The following is a 27,836-nucleotide window of genomic DNA, read 5'->3' on the forward strand; positions in this document are numbered from 1 at the left end:
CCCCGCCTCCATCCTCCCTCCCCCGTCGTCCTCCTCCTTCCCACGCCCCAGTGCGCGGTGGGATAGTGCCACTATAAAGTATATCCTCTCTCGGAGAAATATAAGAAGCCCGAGACAGGAGGGTGATGAAGATGGCGGACGCCAAGCAGAAGAGGAACGAGCAGCTGAAGCGGTGGCTGGGCTCCGAGACGGACCTGGAGCCGCCGATCCTCAAGAAGAAGAAGACGAAGGTGAAGTTCGACGATGGCGCCGTGTTCCTGGCCGCCTGCTCCAGCGGCGACACGGAGGAGGTGCTCCGAATGCTCGACCGCGGTGCCGACATCAACTACGCCAACGTCGACGGTCTCACCGCACTCCACCAGGTGAGTATCGGCCTGCGTCGGGGCGTGCAAGCCGCCCGCGGGAGCTCTCTTCGGGGCACGAATGTCCCTTGAACACCTGTCAAGTGGAAGCCGTTCTCCGGTTGTTTACCTACTTTTTGTTTACCTACAGCCCGCCCGCGTTCACAAGAACGTCATCCCCGGGGTTCTGATGGGGGCATCTTCGAATATGAATAATGAATGATCACTTTCTTGTGTGCACACAACAAGCAGCAAAGTTAACGGCTCGCTGCCTTTTGCTGTCGGGGGGGCTACTTCATGGCCGTCAACGCCAGGCTATACCCGGAGTCGGTGGGCGCAGTCTAATTGCTGTAATGCTGCAGCTCCTCCGCGGTGTGCTGTGCTTTGTTCTGTTTGTTATTCGGCGGTGTTACTTTGCAATGGCGGTGTTTTTTGCGTCACACAAATGTTGTCATGAAATGGAAAAGCTCCATGCAGGCTAGCGGCTAAAGTCGGTTTGTTGATGAAGCCTCCGTTGCGTTTTCGGCTGGAGTCGTTAGCCTTGCTAGGCGGACACACGGCTTTCTATCACGGGCTTGTGGCAACCGTTCGGCGTGGCAACCGCTTGGTTCGCAGTGACAATATAAAACATTGCACACAGTCTGGACGTCCGCGGCCAACCATTGACGTGCACCGTTAGCAAGTACATGTATGCTAATGCTACGTTAGCATTGTGGATGCGGCTCCACTTAGCTCTCATCGATGTTTAGTTGAGGCTGTTTGGGGAGGTTTATTTACACCAGTCGAGGCATTTGGCTTTGCAGAAATGTCTCAAAGAGTCACTTTGAGGCGTGTGTTCGAGAACTGTGAAGTTTGTGTCCGTTTGACGGATGTGTCAGCATTCCCCGGCTAGTTTCTCGCCCCGCTAGCTAGCCGCTTTGCTAGCCGCTTAGCTAGCTGCTTTCCTAGCCGCTAGCTAGCCGCTTGCTAGCCGCTTTCAGCAGCTGGTAATGGAATTTTGAAATGCAATTTCTGCTTTTTTTGAGCCACATGAAGCACACCACCATGGCATTATTATAAGCTTCTTCATCCACACAAAACACACCGCCCTCTCCCTCCAATAAAGGATGTGTAATACTAGGAATAATCATGTCATTGATGACAGCCACTCTACTATTGATGATGCAGGATCTGGTGGAAGATGTCAACATGTCTTCACATCTGTTTTTTTTTAGCAGGACATTTTATATAAATGTTGTTTTTTTACTAGCTACTAGGTAACTACTTGATGCTGAGTCAATGTTCTTCTTCCTGTTGGCCAACGGGTGACCAAGTCGTCTCCAGACCATAGGAACAGTTGTGGCGTGCGTTTAAATCATGCATAGATATGTCCTGATGTCACCTGAATGACTCACACCTACGTGACTCGTCTAAGCTTGTGCTCACCTTTTCTGGAAATATCTGCGAGAAGGTTGTCTTCTGATGTATAGTCTGTCCTTCTCAAGTCATCGGGTGGAATTGTTGCCTTTTTTTGGGAAGATGACCAGCAAGAGATCCTCACCATCTCTGGAGTAATGGGGCCGCAGTGTGTTTGTTTAGAGGAGCATTGGATCCCTCAGTGGAGGTCTTTTTAAGGTGCTACTACGGGAAGCTCATCTGTGCCGTTTTGGGAAAATGTGTTTGAGTGACAGGCCCCGACTGTCTTTGTTGTGGAGCGCGTCATGTTGGTACACAAGGGCTCGCACCGAGCTCCCCAAAGCCGTTGACCGGGGCAGGGTTATAAATAGCGTGGCCACAAGTTCTCCCTGACTGGGTTGCAAGAGATGATGCTAAGTTTGGCCATGACTCAGTCGGTGGCAGGGCTTTGTAGTGGAGGCCTGAGAAGAAGCCACCAAGCTCCTGCCGTTTCCAGACCCAGCACAGGCTGAGTGCCCTCTTTGGCGGAGTTGGCACGCTGGTTCAGGTGGGCGGCTGCAAGGACGCAAAAGCGAAAGGCCAGGCCGGTAGAACGATACGGATCTTCCCAACCCCTCTTTGCTCAACTGGTCTCGAGAGCGCAGCATTCCGAGTGCTGTCGCCTCGGCCTCTGCATTCCTCACATGACGGTATTTGGAAACCATGGCAAAGAGCGAGCCAGCAGGCATTCCTCAGCTGTCATCTAAGCCCCTCCCCTGGTGTCCTCACCCCCTCCCGACTCGCCTGTCCCCACACCACCGGGCCACTGAGCTCCATCAAGCCAATTAGCACAGAGGTAACCGAGAAAATCTCCACACTGACCCACACCTGAACCTGCAGCCTCCCGGCCCGCCGGGCCGTAGGCGTTGGACCCCGTTCAACGGTCCCTGGCGTCCAGGACCTTATCTGTAGCTGTCACCCTAGTGACGACGCGTTGATGTTGCTCGTAGCTTGTGTTTGGCGGATTTGCATGTACGGAGTGGGAGTTGCATAACAGACGCAGCAAAAAAAGTCTTTGGCAGAGCCGGGCAGCTAGAAATGAGTCCAGCTCTCCAAGGTTGCCATGGAAGCATTGTGCCGCGCGGCGAGGCAGCCATCGCAGTCTGACTCATCGGCACTTGCCGCGGCAAATAACACACAGCGCTCGCTAATCATGGCTAAAGTAACCTGCTCTGGGAACCTCACTCCATCCCGGTCCGTCTCGGAATGTTTACCACGCGGCGCTCTTCTAAGCAAACGTCCCGTTTCCTACACGGCCCCTGAAGGCAGCAAAGTGAAGCCTCGTTTGATCAGTGCCAACAGATCCTGCCTGTCATGGTCTTTTTCACAGGACTGTGATCTATCTGTGGCGGAGGGGGCTCTACATGCCCTAAGTTCTATAGCCCAAAAAATGAACTTTCTGTGCAAGGTCAGCGGGCATGGTAGGACCGGCTTTTCATGAACACCTAAACGCCTCATACGGCCACAACCAAGCTAACCCAGTTGTTTAGTTTGAGCGGGTGAGGTAGTGTTTGTCATGACATTTGAGAGCTCTGCTGGCATCACTCGTCCCTCTTGCTACGTCTTCTTCTTCTCAGGCAGAGCAGGTGTGTATGGAGCAGCGTTAGCGTGCCATCTGCTGTACAACGGTCCTGTTCTAATGTGTTTGTGAGCAAGGGCCACGACACGTGTTGTTGTTTCACAGGATGTGTGCAAGCGTCTTGTCCGCACCAGGAAAGTGTCGGGCCTGATTCCGAACCATGTGCCTCATCAACAACCCTGCAGGCTTGATGACTTCTTCGTAAATACTAGCAACAATTGCATTTTTTCAAGATGATGTCCTGAAAGTTTTTTCAAGATGACGATCTTTTGTTGCATTCCAGGTAAAATGGCTGCAGCTGAGAAAGCAGTGTTTTTTTTTTCTTGTAAATTCCACTTTTTGGTGTACATGGTGCCAAAGATAAGCATCTCCAGTTGATTGACTCCAGAAGTGAACAGGAAAATGGGATCCCACATGTGTGCCACACACGTTAGACCACGCAGTCCTGGGATGCTTTATTACACATCACATGATTTCGTCATGCGGACAACGGGCACTTGATGCAGGTGGTCCTCGGTTTATGATGTTATGTCCTTCCAAACGGGCTGGAAAACACGGCCCCACTCACGAAGGATGAACAATGGAGCTTCAGCAAGGAATCCATCCATCGGTCATCCAAACCAACTCGTCTACAACTATTCGGAATGCTTTTTCCGGGAAATATCCTCTGATTTCAGCTGGCATTTAGTGCAACATCTTGGCCTTTTTTGACCTTCTTCTCTTTTACTGAAGTTGCTGATATAAGTGTGATTTGCAAACCCCCCCCCCCCCCTTTTTTTTGTAATGGCGGTATTGGAATGATCCAAATAATGGTTGCAGCCCTAGCGGATAGGATTGATCTTGGACATGGAAGGATCGGCGCATCACTGAACCCCCCACCAGAACTTGGCTTATCATGCTTTCTTCTCAGTACAGATGCATGCCGCCCAAACTGATAATGATGACTGTGTGCTTCTCAAGACTGATATGCTACACATGCTACACATGTAAGATGGACCTGAGTGAATTAGGATGCGACTACTTGCACATGACCACTACCAGGAGGAGTATAGGAGTATAGAGGGGGGAGGAGCCAAAATTGACTGCTAGAGAGGGGTCATGGATTCTATTCGCTGTTACGCTGTAATATTTGAATAGGTTAGAAAGGCTTGGAAGGAGTTGTTTTAAATGGCTATCTTTTCATTCTTATGTTTTTCTGATTGTACAGTGGGGCTGTCGGGGGTGTAGGTTAGGGCCATCACAGCCAAGGATGGAGCACCAGCGTCACGCTGCGTGTGATGAATGTCTTATCTGTTTCAGCAGGCTATGCTGCACGACAGTCGCCAGGAGCCATTGGCGTAGCACAATACATTAAAGGTGCACCTCCATGATTTATGGACAGGAATCCAGACGGTCTTGATTTGATGGCTGCCAATCAGCCGCCGGTCTGGCCAGTCAGGAAGCCGACGATGTGACAATATAGTATTTGAAGTAGCAACAGATGGCAGGAGCCGGCATGTAAACCAACTGACCAACTCCAAAGGATGGCATCAGTAGCCATTGGGCCTGCACCGTGATCAGTAAACCAAATGGCGTATTCCACAGTGTCGCCATCAAGAAAGCCATCGGACGTATGCATTGGCAATATCAGCTTATTTAATGCGGACGGCAGTGACACTGATACAACATACTGTAATGTTATTGGCTTAAGTAGACACTTTATTTACATTTAAGCTTGTCTGTCTTTTTTGTTGTTTGAACTTTATTGAAACGCTGTTGACATTCCAGGTAATGGATGTGGCTTTCGATACGGTGTACTTGCATGATTGTGGCATGTTCCACTCCATTCATGAAACAAATGCTTTCCACGTAATGCTGGCAACAACATGGTTTATCGTTTGTAGGACAATTAGCGTCCAGCAAGGTGTGTTACGGTGACAGACCTGGCAACCATGTTTGTAATCTTCAACTTTTTACAAGCGTGCATTTTCGCCCCCGTCTGTAATTGGCAGGTCTCTCCTTGTCGAGCTGGCCTCGCTCGTCGTCTCATTCAGGCACCCGACCAACCCCGTAATCATCAGCAGGAAGTCCCTGTGATGTTTGCGCACGGGTGCCCGGCAAGGCCGCCAGGTTATCAGCGTCTGGCTCGTGACTCGCCGCCGACGGCGCCCGGTCTTTTTTCACTGAAATACTTTTGGTTGATTTTGGTTTGGTTTCTGCCGCAAAGAGCGCATCGCGGTGCACCCCGCCGGAGGGCACCCTGGGATCTGGAAGCACAAGGTCTCTCTGAGGTATTTGGTATGAGTGTCGTGACAGGTTGGAACTGGTTCACCCGGGGTCGTAAGGAGAATTCCTCAGGGGAGCAAAACCTGCTGCTACGCATCCCAGCCGTGCTGACTTGGCAGCAGGGCTACGGACACAGACTTGACCTGACCCCAGTGGGCCTCAACGCCTACCCTAAATCGCTTGGGTTCGGATTAGGCGGCAAATTCATCCATCGATGCATGAATGGGGTGCAGCTCATCCCCAAGCCGAGCCCATGCTGCTGCTCCGGTTGAGGTTATGGTTGTGGTTGCCGCCAGCGGGGCTTTGACGAGCCGCCTTGGAAGTGCCAACACCTGCATGCAAGAGACGGCCAATTCCTCATCGTCTTCCAGAGGCGCACACATCCCGTTTGTTGTCAGCGGATGAACGGACAGGTTGCATTCTTCTCAAAATGGCCGCGTCCTCAGGCGGCGAAACGAGGGGGTGGTTGTGATACACGTGCACACGCGTCCTGCCGATGGACGTATAAATTTGGCAAAGCGTGTCGTGATGGACCACTGAATTGGCGTGATTATGCTTTTATCCACTTGAAGCGCTAATCGAATCCTGAAGGACCTCCCTGACCTCAAGCGTCTGCCATTGGCGTTGCAGCAAGGCAGCGTCTATAGACAAGAGTCCTCGCCATAGAAGGAGTTCTCCCGGCTAAAGAGGGTTGCCTTTCTTTACTACCGACTAGCAACTTTGTTGCTTTTCCAATTCAAGTTTTGCGCCAGTCCGGGACGGTTGGTGCTGATGGCAGGAGGAGATGTGAGGGTTTCTGGCCTAAGAGTTAACAGGAAGTGACTGTTTATTTTTCTCATTTCCTCTTTGAGGCTGCACCAGTGAGGCTGCTCCTTCCACTCCCTCTGCTGTTATCATCTTCACTTGCCCAACGCTGACACGTGTACGCACACACACACACACACACACACACCAGCATTTCCACATCATTACTTTACTCTGCTCCATGCGGGCCCTGGCTCAATGAGGATCCATACTACTGCTAATGCTCCTAAATTGGGAGGCCGACCCTGGCATCCACACCACCCACTTAACCTCTGCAGTGGGAAGCCTTCGGGCACCAGCGCTGACACCATGCCCAGTCTGCTTTGGGGCCCCCCACTGCCGCTGGACTAGCCGCTGAAGGTCTGCATAAAGGTCCTCCGTTTATATCCAAATATCAGCGGAGGTGGTTTCCCGCTTGTGCCCCCTCGCCCCTTGCTTGGCGCTATTGTTCTGGCTGCTGAGAAGAAGCTCCAAGTGAAACTTACAAGTTGTATAATCTTTTTTTAACCCCCCCCCCCCCCCCCCCCCCCCCGCACCCCCCACCCTCCTCAATACTGCTCTTCTTTTTCCATGGGAATCCCAGGGCCTTATATGGTCGTCCTTAGTAGCCGCTACAAGGCTGTGTGTGTGTGTGTGTGTGTTTTAGGGCTCAGAAGTGAGCTCATCCAGACTGGAGGGACCCAGCTGGTCGCCCTGCAGCGCTCGAGCCCTCCCCCTCGTCGCCTCTGGTCTTCTGAACCCGACCAAGAGCACAAGAGCAGCTGCGTGTAACTTTGCTCCACGAATGCAACATACTGTATGAACGTCTTATCAGGCCGTTCTTCCATCTGGGGGGGGGCCCTTCGGTTCATCCAAGCGGGACACCGCCTCCCTCGCATGTACGCGTGCAGACCCACAACACACGGAGGCGCGAAGAAGGAATTCCTTTTGTGGAAGTGGCCATGCACCTCTGAGCAGATGAGGCGGGCTGCCAGGCGTGGCCAGAGCGATGAAGCCGAAAGCCCCAAGGCTCGGAGTAATACTTATCTGGGAATTTCTCCACTGGTATGCTAGTCCAGGGCTGTGCTGCAGCCTGGGTAGGAAGGAGGTTGTCCCAGCAGAGCCGGGGTGGGGGTGGGGGGGGGACATTGTTGCTTCACACGGGGGGGAAAGCAAACTATACAGTTTCATCCTCCATTTGTTTGGAGCTTCTGATTATTCCTTAAATAGTTAAGTTAACAGTACAACATCCTGATATTGGATCTGATTCTTGGAAGCAGCAGAATTCCATAATCATCTACTGGTTCTACCCGTTCTCTCGTAACTAACTTCAATCAAACGCAAACAGTACCCGAACCCCACCACCGTGTGGTCATTCAAGGAGACTGTGCCAACCAGAGTCTAATAGGAGTACCTAGGACCACTTGGGTACCCGAACCCCTCCACCGTGATAGGGTGGTGATTCAAGGAGATGGTGCCAAACATCTGGTCCTTCAGAGCTTCGGTGAAGGAGAGCCTCCTCCGGTGTTGCTAAGAAACATAGCCTTTCCATCCCAACAGTAGCTCCATCCCGGCCGGGGCGTAGGTGGGGGGGCCCTTCCCTACTTGCCTCCTGCTTGTAGCTACCGGGCTAGCGCTCTGTTCCTTTCTCGCGCTAATGTATGACTGATGTGTGAACAGGAGCAAGCCATATAAAGCCATGAGATTGGCTGCCATGATGGTTAAGATGGCAGCCTGGAGACAGCCATGAGAGCAACCCCCATGTTGCTTTAAAACAAACTCTATTTATTTTGTTTCTTACGAAACCCATGTTCTCTTTTTGGCTTTGTTGTCGTGGCAACTAGCCGGCCTCCCTTCTGGGCATCACGTCACGGCTGCATTTTTTTCTTACTGTGAGGTGCATGGAGGGAACGTATCTGGGAATGGCTGTGGGTCTTATCTTCGGTGTGAGCATGGGTCCCCGTGCTGCCGTGGGCCCCAATCTTCATGCTAATGTTCTTTCCCTTTATTGTCATACTTTTTTCCTGCATTGTTTGCTTAGCTGCTGTTGCTACAAGCCAAATCTCCATGGATGGCATCCTTCTCAGGGCTCTACATTAAAAACCAAAATGACTTGCCCATGGGGAATCCTTAAGGTGAGAACTACTTGCCCGAACTTGCCCCATGTAAAATGAAAAGACTGCCATAATGATATCATGTAATTTTTTGTGGCATCACATGAGAATCTCAAATTAATAAAATAAATAATACTGTAACGTTGCGTGTGTGTTGTATTCCGGGCTGTAGTTTCATGCATGGACGCTGGGGGGCAGTCATGTTCAGCTCGCGGTCTTGGAGCGGGCGTTTTGGGACCAAAGAAGAGGAACGAGAGGGAAAAAAGGAGAAGTTCGGTTGCTGTGCGCCCAGCTAGTTAATTAAGTCTGCAACAGGCCAGTAAGCCATCCTGACTGTCGTCATTCTACGACGTTACAATACCTTACACATCGTAGACGTAGTAAGCAGTGATATTTAGAAGTTGTGCACCACAATGAAACATTATTGAATAGACACATTTGTGTACTAGTAATGTGTTTTTAATCCAGAAAAAAAAGCTCAATGGACAAACAATAATTTGTGAAGCAAAGGTGAGAAAAATACACAGAGAAATGGAAGCGCTAGATTTTGTAGCTTGTGCAAAATCAGCACTTGGTATTGGATCTAATCGGTGGTGTTTCATTGTGACCACTTCAAATTGTCACAGCAATGTGATTCACTCACCTGTGCCATAATTTGATTTGCTGCCGCTAATAAAATACTTGTTTAGGAGGCACTGGTTCATCACTTTTTGCTGTTTCCTTCAGAATTAGACGATGTTGGCAGCGACGCCATGATGGATGTTTTTGTAGTCAAACGATCGCTGATTGGTTGATCGCGAACAACGGGTGTGGGTAAAACGCGGACTGTGGATTATGGACCGCGGTTTAAATAAACGATTCTGATTGGTCCATTGCAAGGATTGCTTTGCAAATTACCACCGGAATTACGCAGTCCGTGTTTTACCAACACCCAACAAGAACCGCTTTAAAAAAAACTCTTGGCAGTTTGGCATGCCAAAGTGCACTTGCCCGACGGGAATATCACTGATTAGATTTACTTGCCCGAATTTTGTTTTAACTTGCCCCGGGCCATCGGTACATCGTTATTGTCAAGCCCTGCTTCTCCATCAGTAGCCACCACAGTGGTGCCCCCGTACTCTTGTATCGCATCCATACTTTAGCTCTTGATTTAGCTTGGTTGTGGGTAGTGTTGGAAAAGGCCTGATCAGGTGACGTGGCGAGGTTCTGGGTGCTCAATGAAGGCTTTGGCTCGCCATGACCTATGATAACCTTGACAAAACTAGCACGCTTTGATGGTGTTGGAAATATCTTTATTGAATGAAACACCATATTTATTTAGCATAACATACCGTAACTAGTTCATATGACAAACAAGGAATAGCTCTTCCTAAATAAAATAGAAAATTCAGTCATCTGTAGCTAATCCTGAAACTCAAGTCAGGGCACAATAAATAATTCTTAGTGGAGAAAAAAAAGTCAAATAGAAATCAGCAACCTAAGAAGGTCAGCTGCTAACGGCGGGTAAATATTTAGTTTGCTTTCATGGTGAGTGTACAAACAGGCCGAAGACGAGTTGTTTTGTCTTCGCGTGCTGATGAGCATGCTAGCATGGAGGCTTGAGAGGAGCATCCATTTTATCTCCTCTTGCTCCGTACTCCTCTGCTAGCATGTTAGCATCACATTGGCTTCTGTCTGTTGCTGCTGGGTTAGTAGTCTGGAATGGACCGCATGTGTCGGCGTGCCGATATGGAAGATTTGAGAAAAAGGCTGATAAAATCACCTTTTGTTTTTTTTGGGGGGATATCTGTATTGGAGTTGGACTTGAGCGCTACACTTTCTGTGTTTATTGATACGTTTCCATTCAGCAGGACCATGTACCTTGGACACTGTCGTCATGTTCCAATATTGTCTGTGTCCTCGATGGCCACTTATCTCCCCTTTTATGGGCAATATAAATCCAACATGGCTGCCTTGCCATCGTTTTTGTATAGATGCTGGAAAATACATATTTGCTGCAAACCGTGCGTGGGCTTCATGTAGGCTGAACAGGTTTAAAGGACAACTGCAACGTTGCAAAGGTCCTTTTTTATCAAGTCTGTGTTTGCGGTCTGCATCCTTCTCCGGCCTGGTGACACCAGACCAGCACCAGACCACCGCCAAGACAAGCCACTCTCAAATCAATAGCAACAAGCTAACCGCTACACAACTACAGCAAAACTAAAGAATCCACAGCTTTTTCATCTTCGCTGGACTTCCACCCACTCTTATCTTTTTCAGTTCCACCTGCGCCTGGAGATGTTCCCTCAGCGTGCCTGAGCACCCCCGCACACACATACACACACACACACACACTGTCAGATAAGCTTAGTTAGATGCTCAGCAGCCTTGGCCATCTACGGCATTGCAAAGCACCCAAATTTGGACAAGGATTGCAGTCAGATAGATGTGTGCCCTGAACGTGAGGCCACTCTGTGTATACTTGTGTGTGTGTGCGTGTGTGTGAGAGTGTGAGAGTCTATCTGTTGTCAATGAGTTTGTTGTCATAGCAACCCAGGGGAGTGAGGGAGACACAGTCCAGGCGCGGTGTTGAAGGGTAGTGGGTGAGCAGCGGAGCCACAGCAGCATTTCCACAATGCGTGTCATCTATTTACGGCATGCCCGGGAAGCACAAAGATGGCTTTGCGCGCCGTTTGCCGTTCTGTTGACGCATAATTTACACACACTCTGTAACTGCGCGTTGTTCTCACATGGGTAGGCATTGTGTGTCATGTGTCAGACGGCATCAAACCTACAAGTCATTGAACCCATGTCAAGAAGAAAAGGAACCAAAGAGCAGGAAGGAGGCAATAAGCTAGATAAAAGGAGGCACGGACCGTGTCGGAGAGGGAATTGCTGACCAGAAGACATGGTTTGGGGAATTCTGATGACTTATTAACAGGGATAGATGGGGCTCGAGTCACCCCTGACATGCCCCAATAGGGTAACCCATCACCCATTGACCCCCTATTTCCTGGGTGTCGACCAGTCCGGTGACTCCATGACTTGACTTCACAGCTTTCCGCTTCTTCCAGCAGTCTCATCCCTTTGCCGGTCTCTGTCACTCCCCAGGCGTGCATCGACGACAACGTCGACATGGTGACTTTCCTGGTGGCCCACGGAGCCAGCATCAACCAGCCTGACAACGAGGGCTGGATCCCGCTCCACGCCGCCGCCTCCTGCGGGTACCTGGACATTGCAGAGTGAGTAAAGGAACGCTTGCCCTGTTTTTCTTCTGCTCCTTGTGTTTGCAGAGTATGACTCGGCTGAATTGAACAGCAGCGGGAATCAGGCTCATCCTAAGGAGAACGGCTTTTCAGGGAAGATCCGTGGCGTCCATAGATAAGGACACCGATGTTATCAGAGGGTGTTTCATCAGACAAAGCACATTGGGAGGGTGCCATGACCCCGTTTACCGCTGCGGCCAGGCCACACGGTTCATGTGATGTGACACCTTTGTGGAAGTACACTCATCCGTCCGCCCAGAGCCAGGAGAAGGAAACTGGAAGTGACGGCAACAGCCAAGTGGCAAGCTTCCATCGCTGTCACACCACAGGCATGCCAGCCAGACCGGAAGCTGTGGTCTGGGATGGTGGATGGATTACTAGGGACGCTGCCATGCATCGGCCCCCCCCACCGCTGTCCAAAACGCCTGACCTATCAAACCGACTGTATTCCTTGTCCTCATGTCCTGCATTGTCTTTATAATTTCCTCGCTGTCACTCCCTAGCTAGTTACCCCCCTAGCTGTCACTCCCTAGCTAGTTACCCCCCCTAGCTGTCACTCCCTAGCTAGTTACCCCCCCCCTAGCTGTCACTCCCTAGCTAGTTACCCCCCCACCGCTGTCCAAAACGCCTGACCTATCAAACCGACTGTATTCCTTGTCCTCATGTCCTGCATTGTCTTTATAATTTCCTAGCTGTCACTCCCTAGCTAGTTACCCCCCCCTAGCTGTCACTCCCTAGCTAGTTACCCCCCCCTAGCTGTCACTCCCTAGCTAGTTACCCCCCCCTAGCTGTCACTCCCTAGCTAGTTACCCCCCTAGCTGTCAATCCCTAGCTAGTTACCCCCCCCAGCTGTCAATCCCTAGCTAGTTACCCCTCTAGATGTCACTCCCTAGCTAGTTACCACCCTAGCTAGTTACCCCCCCAGCTGTCACTCCCTAGTTACCCCCCCCCAGCTGTCACTACCTAGCTAGTTAACCCCCTAGCTGTCACTCCCATAGTACGTATGCTGTTAAAGCAATGAGAGTACATGAGCTAGTACTTACAGTGCATACTCTGATAAAGCAATCAAGAGTACATATTCTGGCTGCCACAAAGCAATCAGAGACCATTACCTAGCATGTATGGTACGCTACAGGTATGTTTACCTCCACCGCGCCTCCGGTATGTAAAGCACCAGTATGCTGCAAAACAACATGGCATCCATCCCTCGGCTACGGTGAAAAAGCAAGTGAAGCAAATGAATTGTTAGCTCGCCATCATTCCAGGAGGATGAGAAGAAGTCCAAGCACTGGACATTGGTGTAAAGGCGTCGCTAGTGAAGTTGGGAGTGGTTTTCCTTTACGTGTTTGGGAATGACAGCCGTGTCGCCACCTCGACGTGTGAAATGTCTGCCTCTGTTGTCGTTGGCAGGTATCTCATCAGTCAGGGGGCCAGCGTGGGAGTCGTCAACAGCGAGGGCGAAACGCCTCTGGACATCGCTGAGGAAGAGGCCATGGAAGAGCTCCTCCAGAATGAGATCAACCGGCAAGGTAGCGCTTCTAACCAGTGTCGGGCAGCAAGAGGAAGCTAGGACACATAGGACAGTAAGATAGAGGTCTACCATGAATGCTATGGTGCAAACCATCCAGGCCTTCCTGGGGGGTGGGTGGGGGGAGGGGGGGGTTCAACAATATCAGCAGAAAGCCTCCTTTGCCTTTGCCCTCAGGAGACCTGCCAACATGTATGCTTTTTTCCTAGAAGAGCCTCGCCACAGGAAGCTAGCAAGCTAACTAGCCATAAAAGCAGGGTTTCAACAGCAGGGTTTCTAGAACCCCCCGCCCATTTTCTTTTTTTGTCCTTTTTGCTTGGTCCTCCTCATGGTATCCTTGGTGGTCCTGAGATTAGGAGTAGACGTGGTTGGATGTGGTGTCTCCTTCACTTGGCTCCCCCGACCGTTCCTCGAGTTCTCTCTGTAACAGGCGTACACCTTGTATACCCGTCAGGGGGGGCCTCCGCGGAGAGACGAGTCCTTATTTGGTCTAACGGACTTTGTCTTTCTTTATCTCCTGGCCGCTCAGGTAGAAGATGTGCTGTCCTCTTTGAACCACTGCCAGCGCTCTTTGTGTAGTCCTACTTAGAGGCCATTAGACTCCCTGCTTTTTATAGAAGCCGTGTAGGCAAGCTCCCAGGAGATCACGGGGCCTGGCTCCCCATACCCTACATCGGAGCGGCCTCTGTGGTGGTGGTGGTGGTGATGGTGTGCCGCGTCCCGCCTTGGCAAACATAGTGTATACATGGACTTTGAGGGGGATTGTTCTGTCTGCCCCCCCTTCCCTGCTCCTGTGGTCGGTGGCTCTTGGAGCAGATGATGATGTGTGGCCACCAGGTTCCTGGGAGACAACACAGGCCTGCTTTTGGTTTTTCTGTCCTGCGTGTAGCCCCGACACATTGACCCACTTATCTGGCCGCTAAGTCGCTGTCAAATGAGACAGAACGTTGGCTCGAAGCTCAAAAGCCGCAAAACACAACAAGTGCTAGCCGACACCCGGCACGTAGCGTGTTTACGTCGTCTGCGGAGCCTTGGACACCAGCAGACATGGAACAGTCGCTCACTGGGCTCTTCTCGCAGGGGTTGACATCGAGGCGGCCCGCAAAGAGGAGGAGCGGATCATGCTGCGGGACGCCCGGCAGTGGCTCAACATCGGCCAGATCCAGGACATCCGGCACGCCAAATCTGGAGGAACGGCGCTCCACGTGGCCGCCGCTAAAGGCTACGTGGAGGTTTTAAAGTAAGTCTCCGTGTTTTACGCTACTTCCCTCCACCGCGTGCTGCTGATACACGCCGCTGCAGCCCGTCCGTCCATCTGGCCCGGGAAGCCAGCCAGGACACTCTGCTGCCATAGATAGCGCCACCATCTCAGACCAGAGACGCCCATGCTGGGGGTTTAGCAGCACCGCTGAAATACGAGCTTTCCGCCATTGAACTACCCGCTCGTGCTTGTCTGTGCTTGCATCTCACAATCCTCGCTCTTCTTTTGTATCTTTATGGTGCAGGCTTTTAATCCAAGCAGGGTATGATGTAAATATTAAGGACTATGACGGCTGGACTCCTCTCCACGCAGCAGCGCACTGGGGCAAAGAGGAGGCCTGCAGGATTCTGGTGGACAACCTTTGTGAAATGGATGTCATTAATAAGATGGTGCGTATCCGCAGCGTTCATCCCGAGTCTTCACTTTTTCATTCCAATGCCGCCCCCCTCCCCCATCAGGGCCAGACACCTTTCGACGTTGCGGATGAAGACGTGCTGGGATACTTGGAAGAGCTGCAAAAGAAACAAAATCTGGTAGGACTTTGTCTCGGGACCTCGTCTGTCCTTCTGAGTCGGCCCAACCTTGTCCTCCATTGCAGCTGATGAGCGAGAAGAAAGACCAGAAGAAATCTCCCTTGATTGAGAGCACAACCACGGGGGACAACAACCAATCACTGAAACCACTCAAGAGGTAACGCCCACGGTCCTGGTGACGCATGGCCGCCCTTTCCTCACACGCCCAAATGTGTCGCAGCAAAGAAACACTGCTGCTGGAGCCCGAAAAGACCGCTCCACGCATCGAGACTTTGGAGGCGGAGAAGGCGGACGAAGAGGAGGAGGGAAAGAAGGACGAATCCAGCTGCTCCAGCGAAGAAGAGGAGGAGGAGGATTCAGAGTCGGAGAATGAAGCAGGTCACTATCCTATTGACATAACTAACCTGAACGCATCACCGACATACTGTATATGGACACAATCTCCTATTGACATAACTAACCTGAACGCATCACCAACATACTGTATATGGACACTATCTCCTATTGACATAACTAACCTGAATGCATCACCAACGTACTGTATATGGACACTATCTCCTATTGACATAACTAACCTGAACGCATCACCAACATACTGTATATGGACACTCCTATTGACATAACTAACCTGAATGCATCACCAACGTACTGTATATGGACACTATCTCCTATTGACATAACTAACCTGAACGCATCACCGACATACTGTATATGGACACTATCTCCTATTGACATAACTAACCTGAATGCATCACCGACATACTGTATATGGACACTATCTCCTATTGACATAACTACCCGGAACACATCACTAACATACTGTCTCCTATTGACATAACTAACCTGAACACATCACTAACATACTGTCTCCTATTGACATAACTAACCTGAACGCATCCCCAACGTACTGTATATGGACACTCTTATTGACATAACTAACCTGAACGCATCACTAACATACTCTATATGGACACTATCTCCTATAGACATAACTAACCTGAACGCATCACCAGCATTATGTATATGGACACTCCTAGTGACATAACTAACCTGAACGCATCACCGACATACTGTATATGGACACTATCTCCTATTGACATAACTAACCTGAACGCATCACCAACGTACTGTATATGGACGCTCTTATTGACATAACTAACTTGAACGCATCACCAACGTACTGTATATGGACAATATCTCCTATTGACATAACTAACCTGAACGCATCACCGACATACTGTATATGGACACTATCTCCTATTGACATAGTAACTACCCGGAACACATCACTAACATACTGTCTCCTATTGACATAACTAACCTGAACACATCACTAACACACTGTCTCCTATTGACATAACTAACCTGAACGCATCACCAACGTACTGTATATAGACACTCTTATTGACATAACTAACCTGAACGCATCACCAACGTACTGTATATGGACACTCTTATTGACATAACTAACCTGAACGCATCACTAACATACTGTCTCCTATTGACATAACTAACCTGAACACATCACTAACATACTGTCTCCTATTGACATAACTAACCTGAACGCATCCCCAACGTACTGTATATGGACACTCTTATTGACATAACTAACCTGAACGCATCACTAACATACTCTATATGGACACTATCTCCTATAGACATAACTAACCTGAACGCATCACCAGCATTATGTATATGGACACTCCTAGTGACATAACTAACCTGAACGCATCACCGACATACTGTATATGGACACTATCTCCTATTGACATAACTAACCTGAACGCATCACCAACGTACTGTATATGGACGCTCTTATTGACATAACTAACTTGAACGCATCACCAACGTACTGTATATGGACAATATCTCCTATTGACATAACTAACCTGAACGCATCACCGACATACTGTATATGGACACTATCTCCTATTGACATAGTAACTACCCGGAACACATCACTAACATACTGTCTCCTATTGACATAACTAACCTGAACACATCACTAACACACTGTCTCCTATTGACATAACTAACCTGAACGCATCACCAACGTACTGTATATAGACACTCTTATTGACATAACTAACCTGAACGCATCACCAACGTACTGTATATGGACACTCTTATTGACATAACTAACCTGAACGCATCACTAACATACTCTATATGGACACTATCTCCTATAGACATAACTAACCTGAACGCATCACCAGCATTATGTATATGGACACTCCTAGTGACATAACTAACCTGAATGCATCACCGACATACTGTATATGGACGCTCCTATTGACATCACTAACCTGAACGCATCACCAACGTACTGTATATGGACACTATCTCCTATTGACATAACTAACCTGAACGCATCACCAACGTACTGTATATGGACGCTCCTATTGACATAACTAACTTGAACGCATCACCAACGTACTGTATATGGACACTATCTCCTATTGACATAACTAACCTGAACGCATCACCAACGTACTGTATATGGACGCTCCTATTGACATAACTAACTTGAACGCATCACCAACGTACTGTATATGGACACTATCTCCTATTGACATAACTAACCTGAACACATCACCAACGTACTGTATATGGACACTCCTATTGACATAACTAACCTGAACGCATCACCAACGTACTGTATATGGACGCTCCTATTGACATAACTAGCCTGAACGCATCACCAAGTTTCCATTTCCGAGACATGGTCTCGGGTCTCTCACGCGGCGTTCCAGGTTTGAAGCTTGGATTTAGTCTAACAACATTTCCTTCTGTGTCGCCCAGATAAGAGCAAGCCTTCAGCGTCAGTGAGCAACAGCACGACTGCCCCCCCGGCCAGCATCGCCGTGTCGTCACCCAGCAGCCCCACCCACCAGCTGACCAGCCCCCCGTCGCCTTCCAAGAAGGTACCATTGATGGCCGCCAGGCGTGGCCCACCTAATGTCAGAATCCTTGGGACAGGAGCTCAGTTCTTCAGGCCCCTCGTGGAGCTGCTGCCCCCTGCTGGCAAAGCAGAATAAGATAGATGGCAAAATCATTCCTCCTTTTCCTGCGTGGGCCTTTTTCTTGTTTGCTTCTGTTTTTGCAAAGATCTTGTATTGATTCCTGCTTTGAGGTCTGCAGCCCACGCGTCACAATAAATCCCCAAGCAGGCCCGATGTTGTGTGGCGCTACGAGACCTCAAACGCAAGCCAAAAACCACAAGCGGCTTATTCTCTCAAACCTCCTCCTGCCCCTGCCCCCCCTCTCTTGTCTCTTGTCTCTTTTCTGTCCGCCTGCTGGCTCCTCATCTTGTTTGGCTTTAGTTTGATTGTGTTGCCCCCCCCATGCCCGTGGCGGAGCCGGGCTGTCCTGCACTGTGGCGTCAAGGCTTGCGCAAAACTGGCATTTCTCTGGTGCCCAAAAAAGCCACGGTGAGGCAGTTTGGTGTGCACCGGAGTTCTCCCTTTAACCCTGGCTCATGCTGATTGCCGCCCCTCCCCTCGCCGCCCTCGGACCCCGACACGTTTTGTAGGGCCTGTCAAATCCCTTTTGTTTGTAGATTTCCCACTTACTTCACCAAGATAGTGTGTGCTTTCTTTCCTGTGACAGATGTCACTTGGTGCTCGGCTAGTTTGGGAATATTTCGGATCAAACTCCACCAGTGTGCCTTGGATGAAGTCCCGTTAACCTTTTAACTGGCATGTCCCTTCAAACTGCATCCAAGATCTTAACTTGCTGTTGGACTAAAACCTCCTGGCTATTGTCTGCACACTTTTCATTGGTTAAGCAGCTTGTGACCCTTCCTCCCCCCCCACTTCCTCCCCAGGTCACCACGCCGCCCACAGCCACGGCCACGGCCAAAGTGGAGGACGACCGCAAGGACGAATCCCCGTCCTCGTGGCGCCTGGGCTTGAGGAAGACGGGCAGCTACGGAGCGCTGGCGGAGATCACGGCCACCAAGGAGGCGCAGAGGGAGAAGGACACGACGGGGGTGATGCGCTCGGCCTCCAGCCCCCGTCTCTCCTCCTCCTTGGACAACAAAGACAAAGAGAAGGTCTGCGCTCGGAAAGCCACCGACCTCCCGTAAAGCCAGACTAAAGCCATGTCCCCCCCTGTTGGCAGGAAAAGGACAAAGGAACCCGGCTGGCGTATGTGGCCCCCACCATCCCCAGGAGACTGGCCAGTACGTCAGACATCGATGAGAAGGAAAACAGGTGAACTGAAGGACTTCCTGGAGGTGTGTACTTAGCAGGTATCTCATGCGTGGTGGCGTGTCTCCCCCAGGGACTCGTCCACGGCGCTCATACGTAGCGGCTCCTACACCCGGCGGCGCTGGGATGATGACCTGAAGAACAGTGAAGGAACCACCTCCACCAATAGAAGCTCTAGTTACCAACGAAGGTTAGCCTAAATCCCCCCGCCCCCACGTAGTTGTCTTACATGCGCCACATTGTCTTGGAGTTGTTCATGCATCGCTACGCATCCCGTCACTGGCACCACGCGCACGTACCAACACACAATATGGAACCTGGACTAGAAATTCACCTCACGTCCGTTATGACATGCATGCAACATGAGTGTGGTGCACATATGTCTGTCTGTCACGCGTGTGTGTCCAAACTGCTAACATGCCTCTTTCACCCGCCCCCGCCTTCCCCCGCCCCCCTGCCACCGCCGCCAGCACGTCCCACACGCTAGCGCTAGGGCGGAGTGGCAGCACGCGGGACGTGCCGGCCAAGTCTTCGTCCACCTCCAGCTTGGATCCTAACACCTGTAACACTAAACCCTGGCAGCCGCCCACCTCCCACTACCAGTCGTACAGCATTTACCGCAGGTACAGCGCCATGCCTCACGGCTCCACCTCTTCTTCATGCTTGCGTTGCAGCAGCTCTGCGCCTGGGGTGGGGGGGTGTCCAAAGGTTTCTTTACCGGGGGCTGCAGACAGAAAAATGAAATATATGCTAAGCTAACATCTTAGCTTGTGTGTTACACATGACATTGTAATGTACACTGACCAACACTTCCAACGCAAGTAGGGCCTCCTCTGGCGTCGCTATCTTGTCGGGCCTCCTCCGGCGTCGCTACATTGTCGGGCCTCCTCCGGCGTCGCTACATTGTCGGGCCTCCTCCGGCGTCGCTACATTGTCGGGCCTCCACCGGCGTCGCTACATTGTCGGGCCTCCACCGGCGTCGCTACATTGTCGGGCCTCCACCGGCGTCGCTACATTGTCGGGCCTCCTCCGGCGTCGCTACATTGTCGGGCCTCCTCCGGCGTCGCTACATTGTCGGGCCTCCTCCGGCGTCGCTACATTGTCGGGCCTCCTCCGGCGTCGCTACATTGTCGGGCCTCCTCCGGCGTCGCTACATTGTCGGGCCTCCTCTGGCGTCTGTGCCTTGCAGGGCCTCCTCTGGTTCCAGAGGAGTCATGAATCATGACTCAAAACCAATATCCTATTAAACGCACACCAAATATTCCAACATGGAATTTGTTGCGTTGGACGTTTGGTCAGTGAAATTTGTGGAAAAGCCAGCTGCAGGCTCCCTGGCTGCACTTTGGACACCCCTGCACGAGACTCATGTTGTCATAGCAACAGCAGCTTCAGCTCAGTCCCCACCATCATGATAAAACTGCAGCTAGCATCTTCCGGCTTGCACGTGTGACGTGTTTCTTCACCCCGCAGCGGCTCTTTCGGTAGGCGATACGACGACTTGAGCTCTTCGACGGCCACCACCGCCCCCTCCTCATCTTCCTCCACCACAACCACCACCACCTCCTCATCTGTTACCTCGCCCACGGGCCCCCGTGGCCTGCTCTCCAGCCTGGGCTCCTCCTCCGCACGAACTGGCTCCACCAGTCTCACCAGCAGGTAGGCTGCCACGCCCGCGATGATCTGGGATGGCAGGAGTCCAAAGTGTTCTCCTTGATGATTTGCAGGTACTGGTCAGAGGAGAGTGCCGAGAGGGAAAAGGACAAGGAGCGGGAGTCGGCAGCGGTCATCCCCACCATGAACACTGGCTTTACCTCCACCTCCACCGGCACGTCGACCACCACCACCATAACAGGCACTGGCCCCGAACGACGCAGGTACGAAAGGCAAAAGGAGCTGCCTGTGGCTCCATCAGCTTCTCCTTATATGGGGGCGGCCCCATGTTCCCCACGGCCACCGGAAGGAACACGGTGCTGTTGGGGCTGCTGGAGTCCTGCAGCGTTTCAGTGTCGGATTATTCTCTTCTCAGGTCCTACCTGACACCCGTGCGAGACGAGGAGTCCGAGTCCCAGAGGAAAGCTCGATCCAGACAGGCCAGACAGTCTAGGAGGTCTACCCAGGTTGGTTGACCGCTCAATGAGAAAGTTCAGCCAATGGAGGCCAGGGTTTCAGGATGCTAGCTGATGTGGAAGTGGGGTGTAAATAAACTTCAGGTGCTACGGCTATGGCTAGGCTAGTTTATGGTTTGCCCAGTCCGTCTCCGTTAGCAACAGTGGAGGGACCTTCTCAACTCACACAACAACACTTACCTTCAAAACAAGAGCACTTTGGACTATATCCCGCTGACTTGTTACCAAAATAAGGGTGTGCATCCACCAACAGGTGAGTGTACTACTTGTCAAAAGTAAACATCCTTTGTGATATCGGAGAAGTCGAGTCGTTTCATGCAACAAGACCTGTGGTCAGCACCCTCAGTGGAACCGTGGAACCACGCTAACTCCTGTGACCCAGCCTCTTGAAAGCAGATAGAAACGATGGCAAGCCTACATGTCCGTCTTTGCAGGGGGTCACACTGACTGACCTGCAAGAGGCCGAGAAGACCATCGGCAGAAGTCGCCCCTCCAAGACCCGCGAGGAGGAGAAGGAGGAGAAACAGGATAAGGAGAAGCAGGAGGAGAAGAAGGAATATGAAGCAAAGGAGGACGACTACCGACCCAAGTACCGCAGCTTTGAAGACGTACGTTGGCACCCGCCACGGATTTCCTGAACGCATTCTTGATTTTGAAACGCCTCCTCTCTTCCGTCCAGCGCTACCGCACCTCCTCCTCCTCCTCCTCCATGGCGGCGCTCGGCACCACCTCGGCTCCGTCTTACTCCAGCACCACGTTGACCAGCTGCCTCAACAGGCCGAACAGTCTGACGGGGATCACCTCCTCGTACGGCCGCTCGTCCAGAGACAGTGAGAAAGGTGTGCTTTTAGCACGAACGCACACACGAACGCACACGACGTAGAACATCTCGAAGTTGCTAGCCAGAGACTAGCGTAGCATTCACTGTCTCTAACGCAGAAACCGACAAGAAGGATGAGGAGAAGGAGGGCGACGACAAGTCTCAGCCTCGCTCCATACGGGATCGCAGGCGGCCCCGCGAGAAGAGACGATCCACCGGGGTCTCCTTCTGGACCCAGGATGTAAGGCCGGTCTCGCCGGGTCACATGCTTTCCTTGGGCCCGTTCTCACCCCCCGATATGTGCTTTGATTGCAGGGCGATAACGACCCTGAACACCTGTCTGACTCGGAAGAAGGCAGCATCAAGGGAGAGGTGCGGGTGACCTTTGACCCACTGCTTTATTTTGTATTGGTCAGACTTATACTATGATAATGTGGGCATTCAGTCAGGTGTAAAATGGGGGCTATCCATGGCGCTCCTGACCCCGCTAGCATAACGAATATAAGGTCCTCCATCCTGACTGTCTTTTCTCTTCCCCCCCACCCCGCCCCTGCAGGTGGACAGGCTGTCCAGGTGAGTTTCCCGGCCAGCGTCTCCCTTGTCGCAGCTAATGTCAACCCGCCTTCTTCTTCTAATATGGCCACTGCCGTTGCAGGACCGACGGCAGCACTTCCTCCTTAGACCGCAACGACGCTCTCCTCGGCCGCAGCTACAGCGAGAGTCGCAGGCCGTACTCCAGCCGGCTGGACAGAGACGACGCCACAGACTATAAAAAGGTAGCCAAGAGACCTTCTCTGACCTCGCTGCAGTGTTATTTCCTGCGTGGTTGACCCGGTGAGCGCGTCCCCGCAGCTCTACGAGCAGATCTTAGCTGAGAACGAGAAGCTGAAGGCGCAGTTACGCGACACGGACCTGGAACTGGCCGACCTGAAGCTGCAACTGGAGAAGGCCACGCAGGTACGTGTGGTCCTGGCGCACCTTCACCTCACACACCATGAAGCCGGTTGGTACCCACAGCCGCATATCTGTTATTGGATGTGTGTGTAATTGCAGAGGCAGGAGCGCTACGCTGACAGGTCGCAGCTTGAGATGGAGAAAAGGGTAAGCAAAGATGACTTGAAGGCAACACCATGACATCCTATGGAGATGAGACATGAACCAAGACAGCAGGGGGGTGTCCAAACCTTTCCAGCCGGGGTCGTATACTCGCATACCTCATAAAACATAAGCAGGCCACTCGGGTACTTTGGTACTTTGGCAACGTATGCTACCGAGTAGTACCGGACACATTTCATGCACGTCAGCTTGGTCACATGCACCGTATACATGGCTAGCTACGGGATACCTAGCTATGTCAGCTAGATCATATATATCATATACTACACTGTATACGGGACCATATTTATGTCAGCTAGATCATATACACATACATATATCATATATACATATACAGTAGGGAAAGAGCTAAATATTTATATGAAGATCACCCCCCAACCGCCATTTTTCTGCTCTTTTTGAGATTATGAACCATATTTCAACTGTCTTCATATACGTTTACATTAATATTTCAAGTCAATGCTACTGAAATTAGATTTTTAAAAAAAATAAAGTTCTGATTTCCTTTTCTCGGAATGCAACTTTTTGCCTTCATATTTTTAAACAGTACAGCTGTTTGTTCCCGAGGATTTTAACTTTTTAAAAGTTAAATTTAGTTTTGAAGATAATGACTTTATTACCACTTTATTACCATCATATTCCATCATATTATTTATAACCCTCCCCAAAGTAAAGATTCCAGCTGTTTTTTTTTTAATATTTCACCTTGACGCCGCTACAATGAGGTTGGAATATGACGCCATCGTTCTTGTCAAATTAGTCTGGGACACCCCTGCTGATGTTTGTGGGAGACTAGAAGGGCTGTGGGCTGCACTTTGGACACCCCTGAGATAGAGCTAGATATATAGATATAGATATAGATATATAGAGCTAGAGATGAAGAGGAGGCGTATCAGGCATGTTGTTGCGATGACGACTACCAAGAGAGTAAACATGGCTGACTTTATGTCTGAAGGTAACGAGCAGATACCATCTGGGCGGCGGTATGAATTTAACATGAATTGACTTTGTGCTGCTGCCTGTCGCGTCCACGCTACCGGTAGCTGGCGCTGGGCGGGGCTCCACCCCACCCCACCCCTTGCCACCTACAACCCCGCCCACCACTTTTCTTTTGCGCCTGAGAGGCTGTGTGTGTATCTATACGTGTGTGTATCTACTTATATGTGTGTCTATGTGTGTGTGTGTGTGTGTGTCACTTATTGATCACGGATTGTGTTGGTGTGTCATGGCTGACGCTTGTAGACGCCTCACGCCTGTGTGTGTGTGTGTGTGTGTGTCATTAGGCACCGCCCACATTGTGCTACCGCACCACAATCACATACACGCTAACAGCTACTCCTGTCCCCCCCCCCAGGAAAGACGGGCTCTGGAAAGGAAGATTTCTGAGATGGAGGAGGAACTGAAGGTACAGCACACGCACACACGAACGCTAAGGTAGCAGGAAGTCCATGTAGCGTCATGAAGGTGATGATGATGATGATGATGGGAAGGCGGCCGGGGCGTGGCCTGTCCTCCGCACGCCTTTGACATGTTGGCTCATCCTCTACTGGAAGGGTGTGGCCGGGGGTGGGGGGTTGATGGCTACTTAACACTCCTATGTTTCTTTCTCACCTCATTTGCTTTCCTTTTCTTTGTCTCACATGACCATCACATGACCATCACATGACCATTTGTGTGGGAGATTGATATCATGAATGGGAGTGAAACCGTGTCTGCCATGGGTATCACGTATGGGATGTGTATGATGGCAATATTGGGTCGTACAGTGGAGGAGTGGTTAGCATGCAGGCCACACAGTCAGGGGATGGGTTGGATTCTCCACTTGGGCATACCCCCCACCCTAGTGGGATGGATGGAGGAATGTTATTGTATGTACAGTATACTATGTAGTGTACAGTATGTATGTATCTGCAGTATGTACAGTATACTATGTAGGATACAGGATGTATGTATCTGCAATATGTACAGTATGTACAGCATACTATGTAATGTACAGTATACTATGTAGTGTACAGGGTGTATGTATCTGCAGTATGTACAGTATATTATGTAGTGTACATACTGGATATACATACTGCTATACATACAGTATACTATGTAGTGTACAGTATGTATGTATCTGCATTACATACAGTATGTACAGTATACTATGTAGTGTACAGGGTGTAGGTGCAGTATACTATGTAGTGTACAGGATGTATGTATCTGCAATACGTACAGTATGTACAGCATACTATGTAGTGTACAGGATGTATGTATCTGCAATACGTACAGTATGTACAGCATACTATGTAGTGTACAGGGTATAGGTACAGTATACTATGTAGTGTACAGGATGTATGTATCTGCAGTATGTACAGCATACTATGTAGTGTCCAGTCTGTATGTTGTGTTGCCCCCAGGGGGCCACGTAGAGCAGCGTGTACTGTGGTGTCCTGGGGGGGCACCGAGGTTGTGAGGTTGAGTCCACGAGGGTCCAAAGTCTGTCCCCATTTCCTAACAGTCTTCCTTTTCTGTTCCCTTGTCTCCTCGTCTGGCTCCCTTCTATTCATGTGTTGTCGTCCCTCCTTCTCCTCCTCCACCCTTTGTCTGTCAATGCCCCCCCCCAATGCAGAACCTCCCCCAGGTAAAGCAGGTTCAGGCGCTGCGGCAGGCGAAGGAGCGGCTGCAGGCAGAGAACCGGGCGCTGGCCCGCGTGGTGGCCAAGCTCTCCCAGTCCGCCTGCAGCCAGCTGCCCGCCGTCGACCTCTAGAGCCACGCCCCTCTCCGCCATCCTCCACTTCCTCCTTCCTTTTCACCCCACACCCCCTCCTCAGCCGCTCTGCTCCATTCCCCGCCCCGCCCACAGGTGCTCTGCCGCCCAAACGCTGTTTTCAATTACTCCCCTTGCCCCCCCCCCCAAACTGGAAAAGGCCACTTTCCTTTGGCAGCGCTTGTCGTGATGGCAGCGCTGCAGAGGAAAGCGTCCATCGAGGGGGGGGGTGCTGCTGCTCTGCATGAGATAGGAAACGCTCCCTTCCTTTTGGTGGGGCGGCGGGCTCCACGTGGACACAAGTATTGGGACGCCCATCCCGGGCCAAGACGACGTCCCGATACTCGTGTCCGTGCGGCGTGTGTGATCATGTGACTGGAGTGTTGTTGAAAACATTGGAATGTCGCCCCCTGGTGTGGGCAGCCTGTCTAACATTCTTCTCCCCCCCCACCCAGATGCTCCCAGACCTGAAGGCAGACAACCAGAGGCTAAAGGACGAGAACGGGGCCCTCATCCGAGTCATTAGCAAGCTTTCCAAGTAGACCCCCACCCCCACCCCCCCACGTCTCTCTAGCCCCCCCTCTGGCAGCGACTCGTGGAATTGCACATCTAGATGTTAAGGCAAGAGACTTTTATTGTTGTTGTCCCACTGCAGCGCCGCCCCCCCCCCCCCTCCCCCTCCTCACCCCCCCAGTCATCATAGACACCCCCAGTTTACAGCGTGCACGAGCATCATGGGCGGGGAAGCCAGCTCTATTTAACCCGTAAGCCTTAGTTGTACAGACGGGGGAACGCTCCTGATGGTGATGATGATGATGATGATGATGAATATCCAACACCTGATTTTATTTGTGCCACGCCTTCTTTTATTTTGGTCTACGTGTGCTGTGCCACTTCCTCCCCACCCCTTTTTCTTTTTTTAAACACGAGGGTCACGCGTGCACACACACACACACACACACTCACTCTGTCGTCGCCCCCCCCCCCCCCCCCCCCCCGCCCCCCAGCTGTGTGGTCTTCCTCCAGGAGGGAAGAGGCGCAGACGGAGGTGGAACAGAAGCTTCCACCTCATGTGCAATATTCTTTTCTGATGCTTTCCTGAGCCGCCACCCCTGCCGCCCCGCCCCCGTGGGTCTGTGGGTGTGCCGTCACCGTCCCGAAAGGATGGGAAGCTAAGTAAGGGACGCTCGTCTTCTTCCCCAAACATTTCAGTCTAGGTTGGCTTATAATCTCGCGTGGCGCTCGCCCTGCTTGTTTTCAACACGACCTCTGTACGCCCTCCGTAGGACTTCCATAACGACCTCCATACGACCTCTGACCCCTACTCCCCACGCTAACACTTCATGCATTTCAGTGGCCTTTTTAAGGATTTTAGTCCAGGAAGGGGGGAGTGGAACACAGAAGTTGCTGCAAATAGACTGATCTACTCTGGTTACGTTCTATTTTATTCCTAATGATGATGATGACGACGATGATGATGATGATGGTGTAAAATAGGGGTGTGGCTTAAATACATGCAAGCTGTGCTGTGACTACCAACCACTGAAGACTTCATTCAAAATAAACTTGTACATTGTAAACCTCTCTCTCTCTCCCTTTCTCTCTCTCTCTCCCCCCTCCCTCCCCCTAAAAAGCCTCTTCTCCTTTCATTTCTCTAATACACGTTCTACTTTTAAAATGCATTGTAATTAATTAATTAAATATCTTTATTGGTTTTTCATGTGCATT

At 51.0% G+C, this 27,836-nt stretch overlaps 1 protein-coding gene across 4 annotated transcripts; it reads left to right on the forward strand.

The window, feature by feature from the left end:
* Positions 1-27,836, forward strand: ppp1r12a (protein phosphatase 1, regulatory subunit 12A). 4 transcript variants are annotated; one of them, XM_078787920.1, is made up of 27 exons: positions 1-362; positions 11,607-11,737; positions 13,172-13,290; positions 14,370-14,529; positions 14,795-14,939; positions 15,009-15,083; positions 15,149-15,240; positions 15,304-15,461; positions 17,886-18,007; positions 18,407-18,514; positions 18,910-19,137; positions 19,206-19,297; positions 19,368-19,484; positions 19,765-19,917; positions 20,765-20,950; positions 21,019-21,168; positions 21,321-21,411; positions 21,855-22,028; positions 22,100-22,259; positions 22,360-22,481; positions 22,556-22,612; positions 22,797-22,813; positions 22,896-23,016; positions 23,093-23,197; positions 23,294-23,341; positions 24,711-24,761; positions 25,971-26,224. In XM_078787920.1, exons 1-27 carry the CDS (start codon positions 126-128, stop codon positions 26,106-26,108), a joined length of 3,357 nt encoding a protein of 1,118 aa, XP_078644046.1. In that variant the 5' UTR covers positions 1-125; the 3' UTR covers positions 26,109-26,224. The 4 variants fall into 4 exon arrangements, with proteins under 4 accessions (XP_078644046.1, XP_057932847.2, XP_057932846.2 ...); XM_058076864.2 differs by lacking the exons at positions 18,407-18,514; positions 25,971-26,224 and adding exons at positions 24,312-24,339; positions 26,564-27,836 and having other exon boundaries at positions 4-362; XM_058076863.2 differs by lacking the exons at positions 18,407-18,514; positions 25,971-26,224 and adding an exon at positions 26,564-27,834 and having other exon boundaries at positions 4-362.

The sequence above is a fragment of the Doryrhamphus excisus genome, linkage group LG2 (assembly GCF_037039965.1).
Source record: "Doryrhamphus excisus strain RoL-2023G ecotype Guam linkage group LG2, RoL_Dexc_Guam_v1.1, whole genome shotgun sequence".
NCBI classification, from domain to species: domain Eukaryota; kingdom Metazoa; phylum Chordata; class Actinopteri; order Syngnathiformes; family Syngnathidae; genus Doryrhamphus; species Doryrhamphus excisus.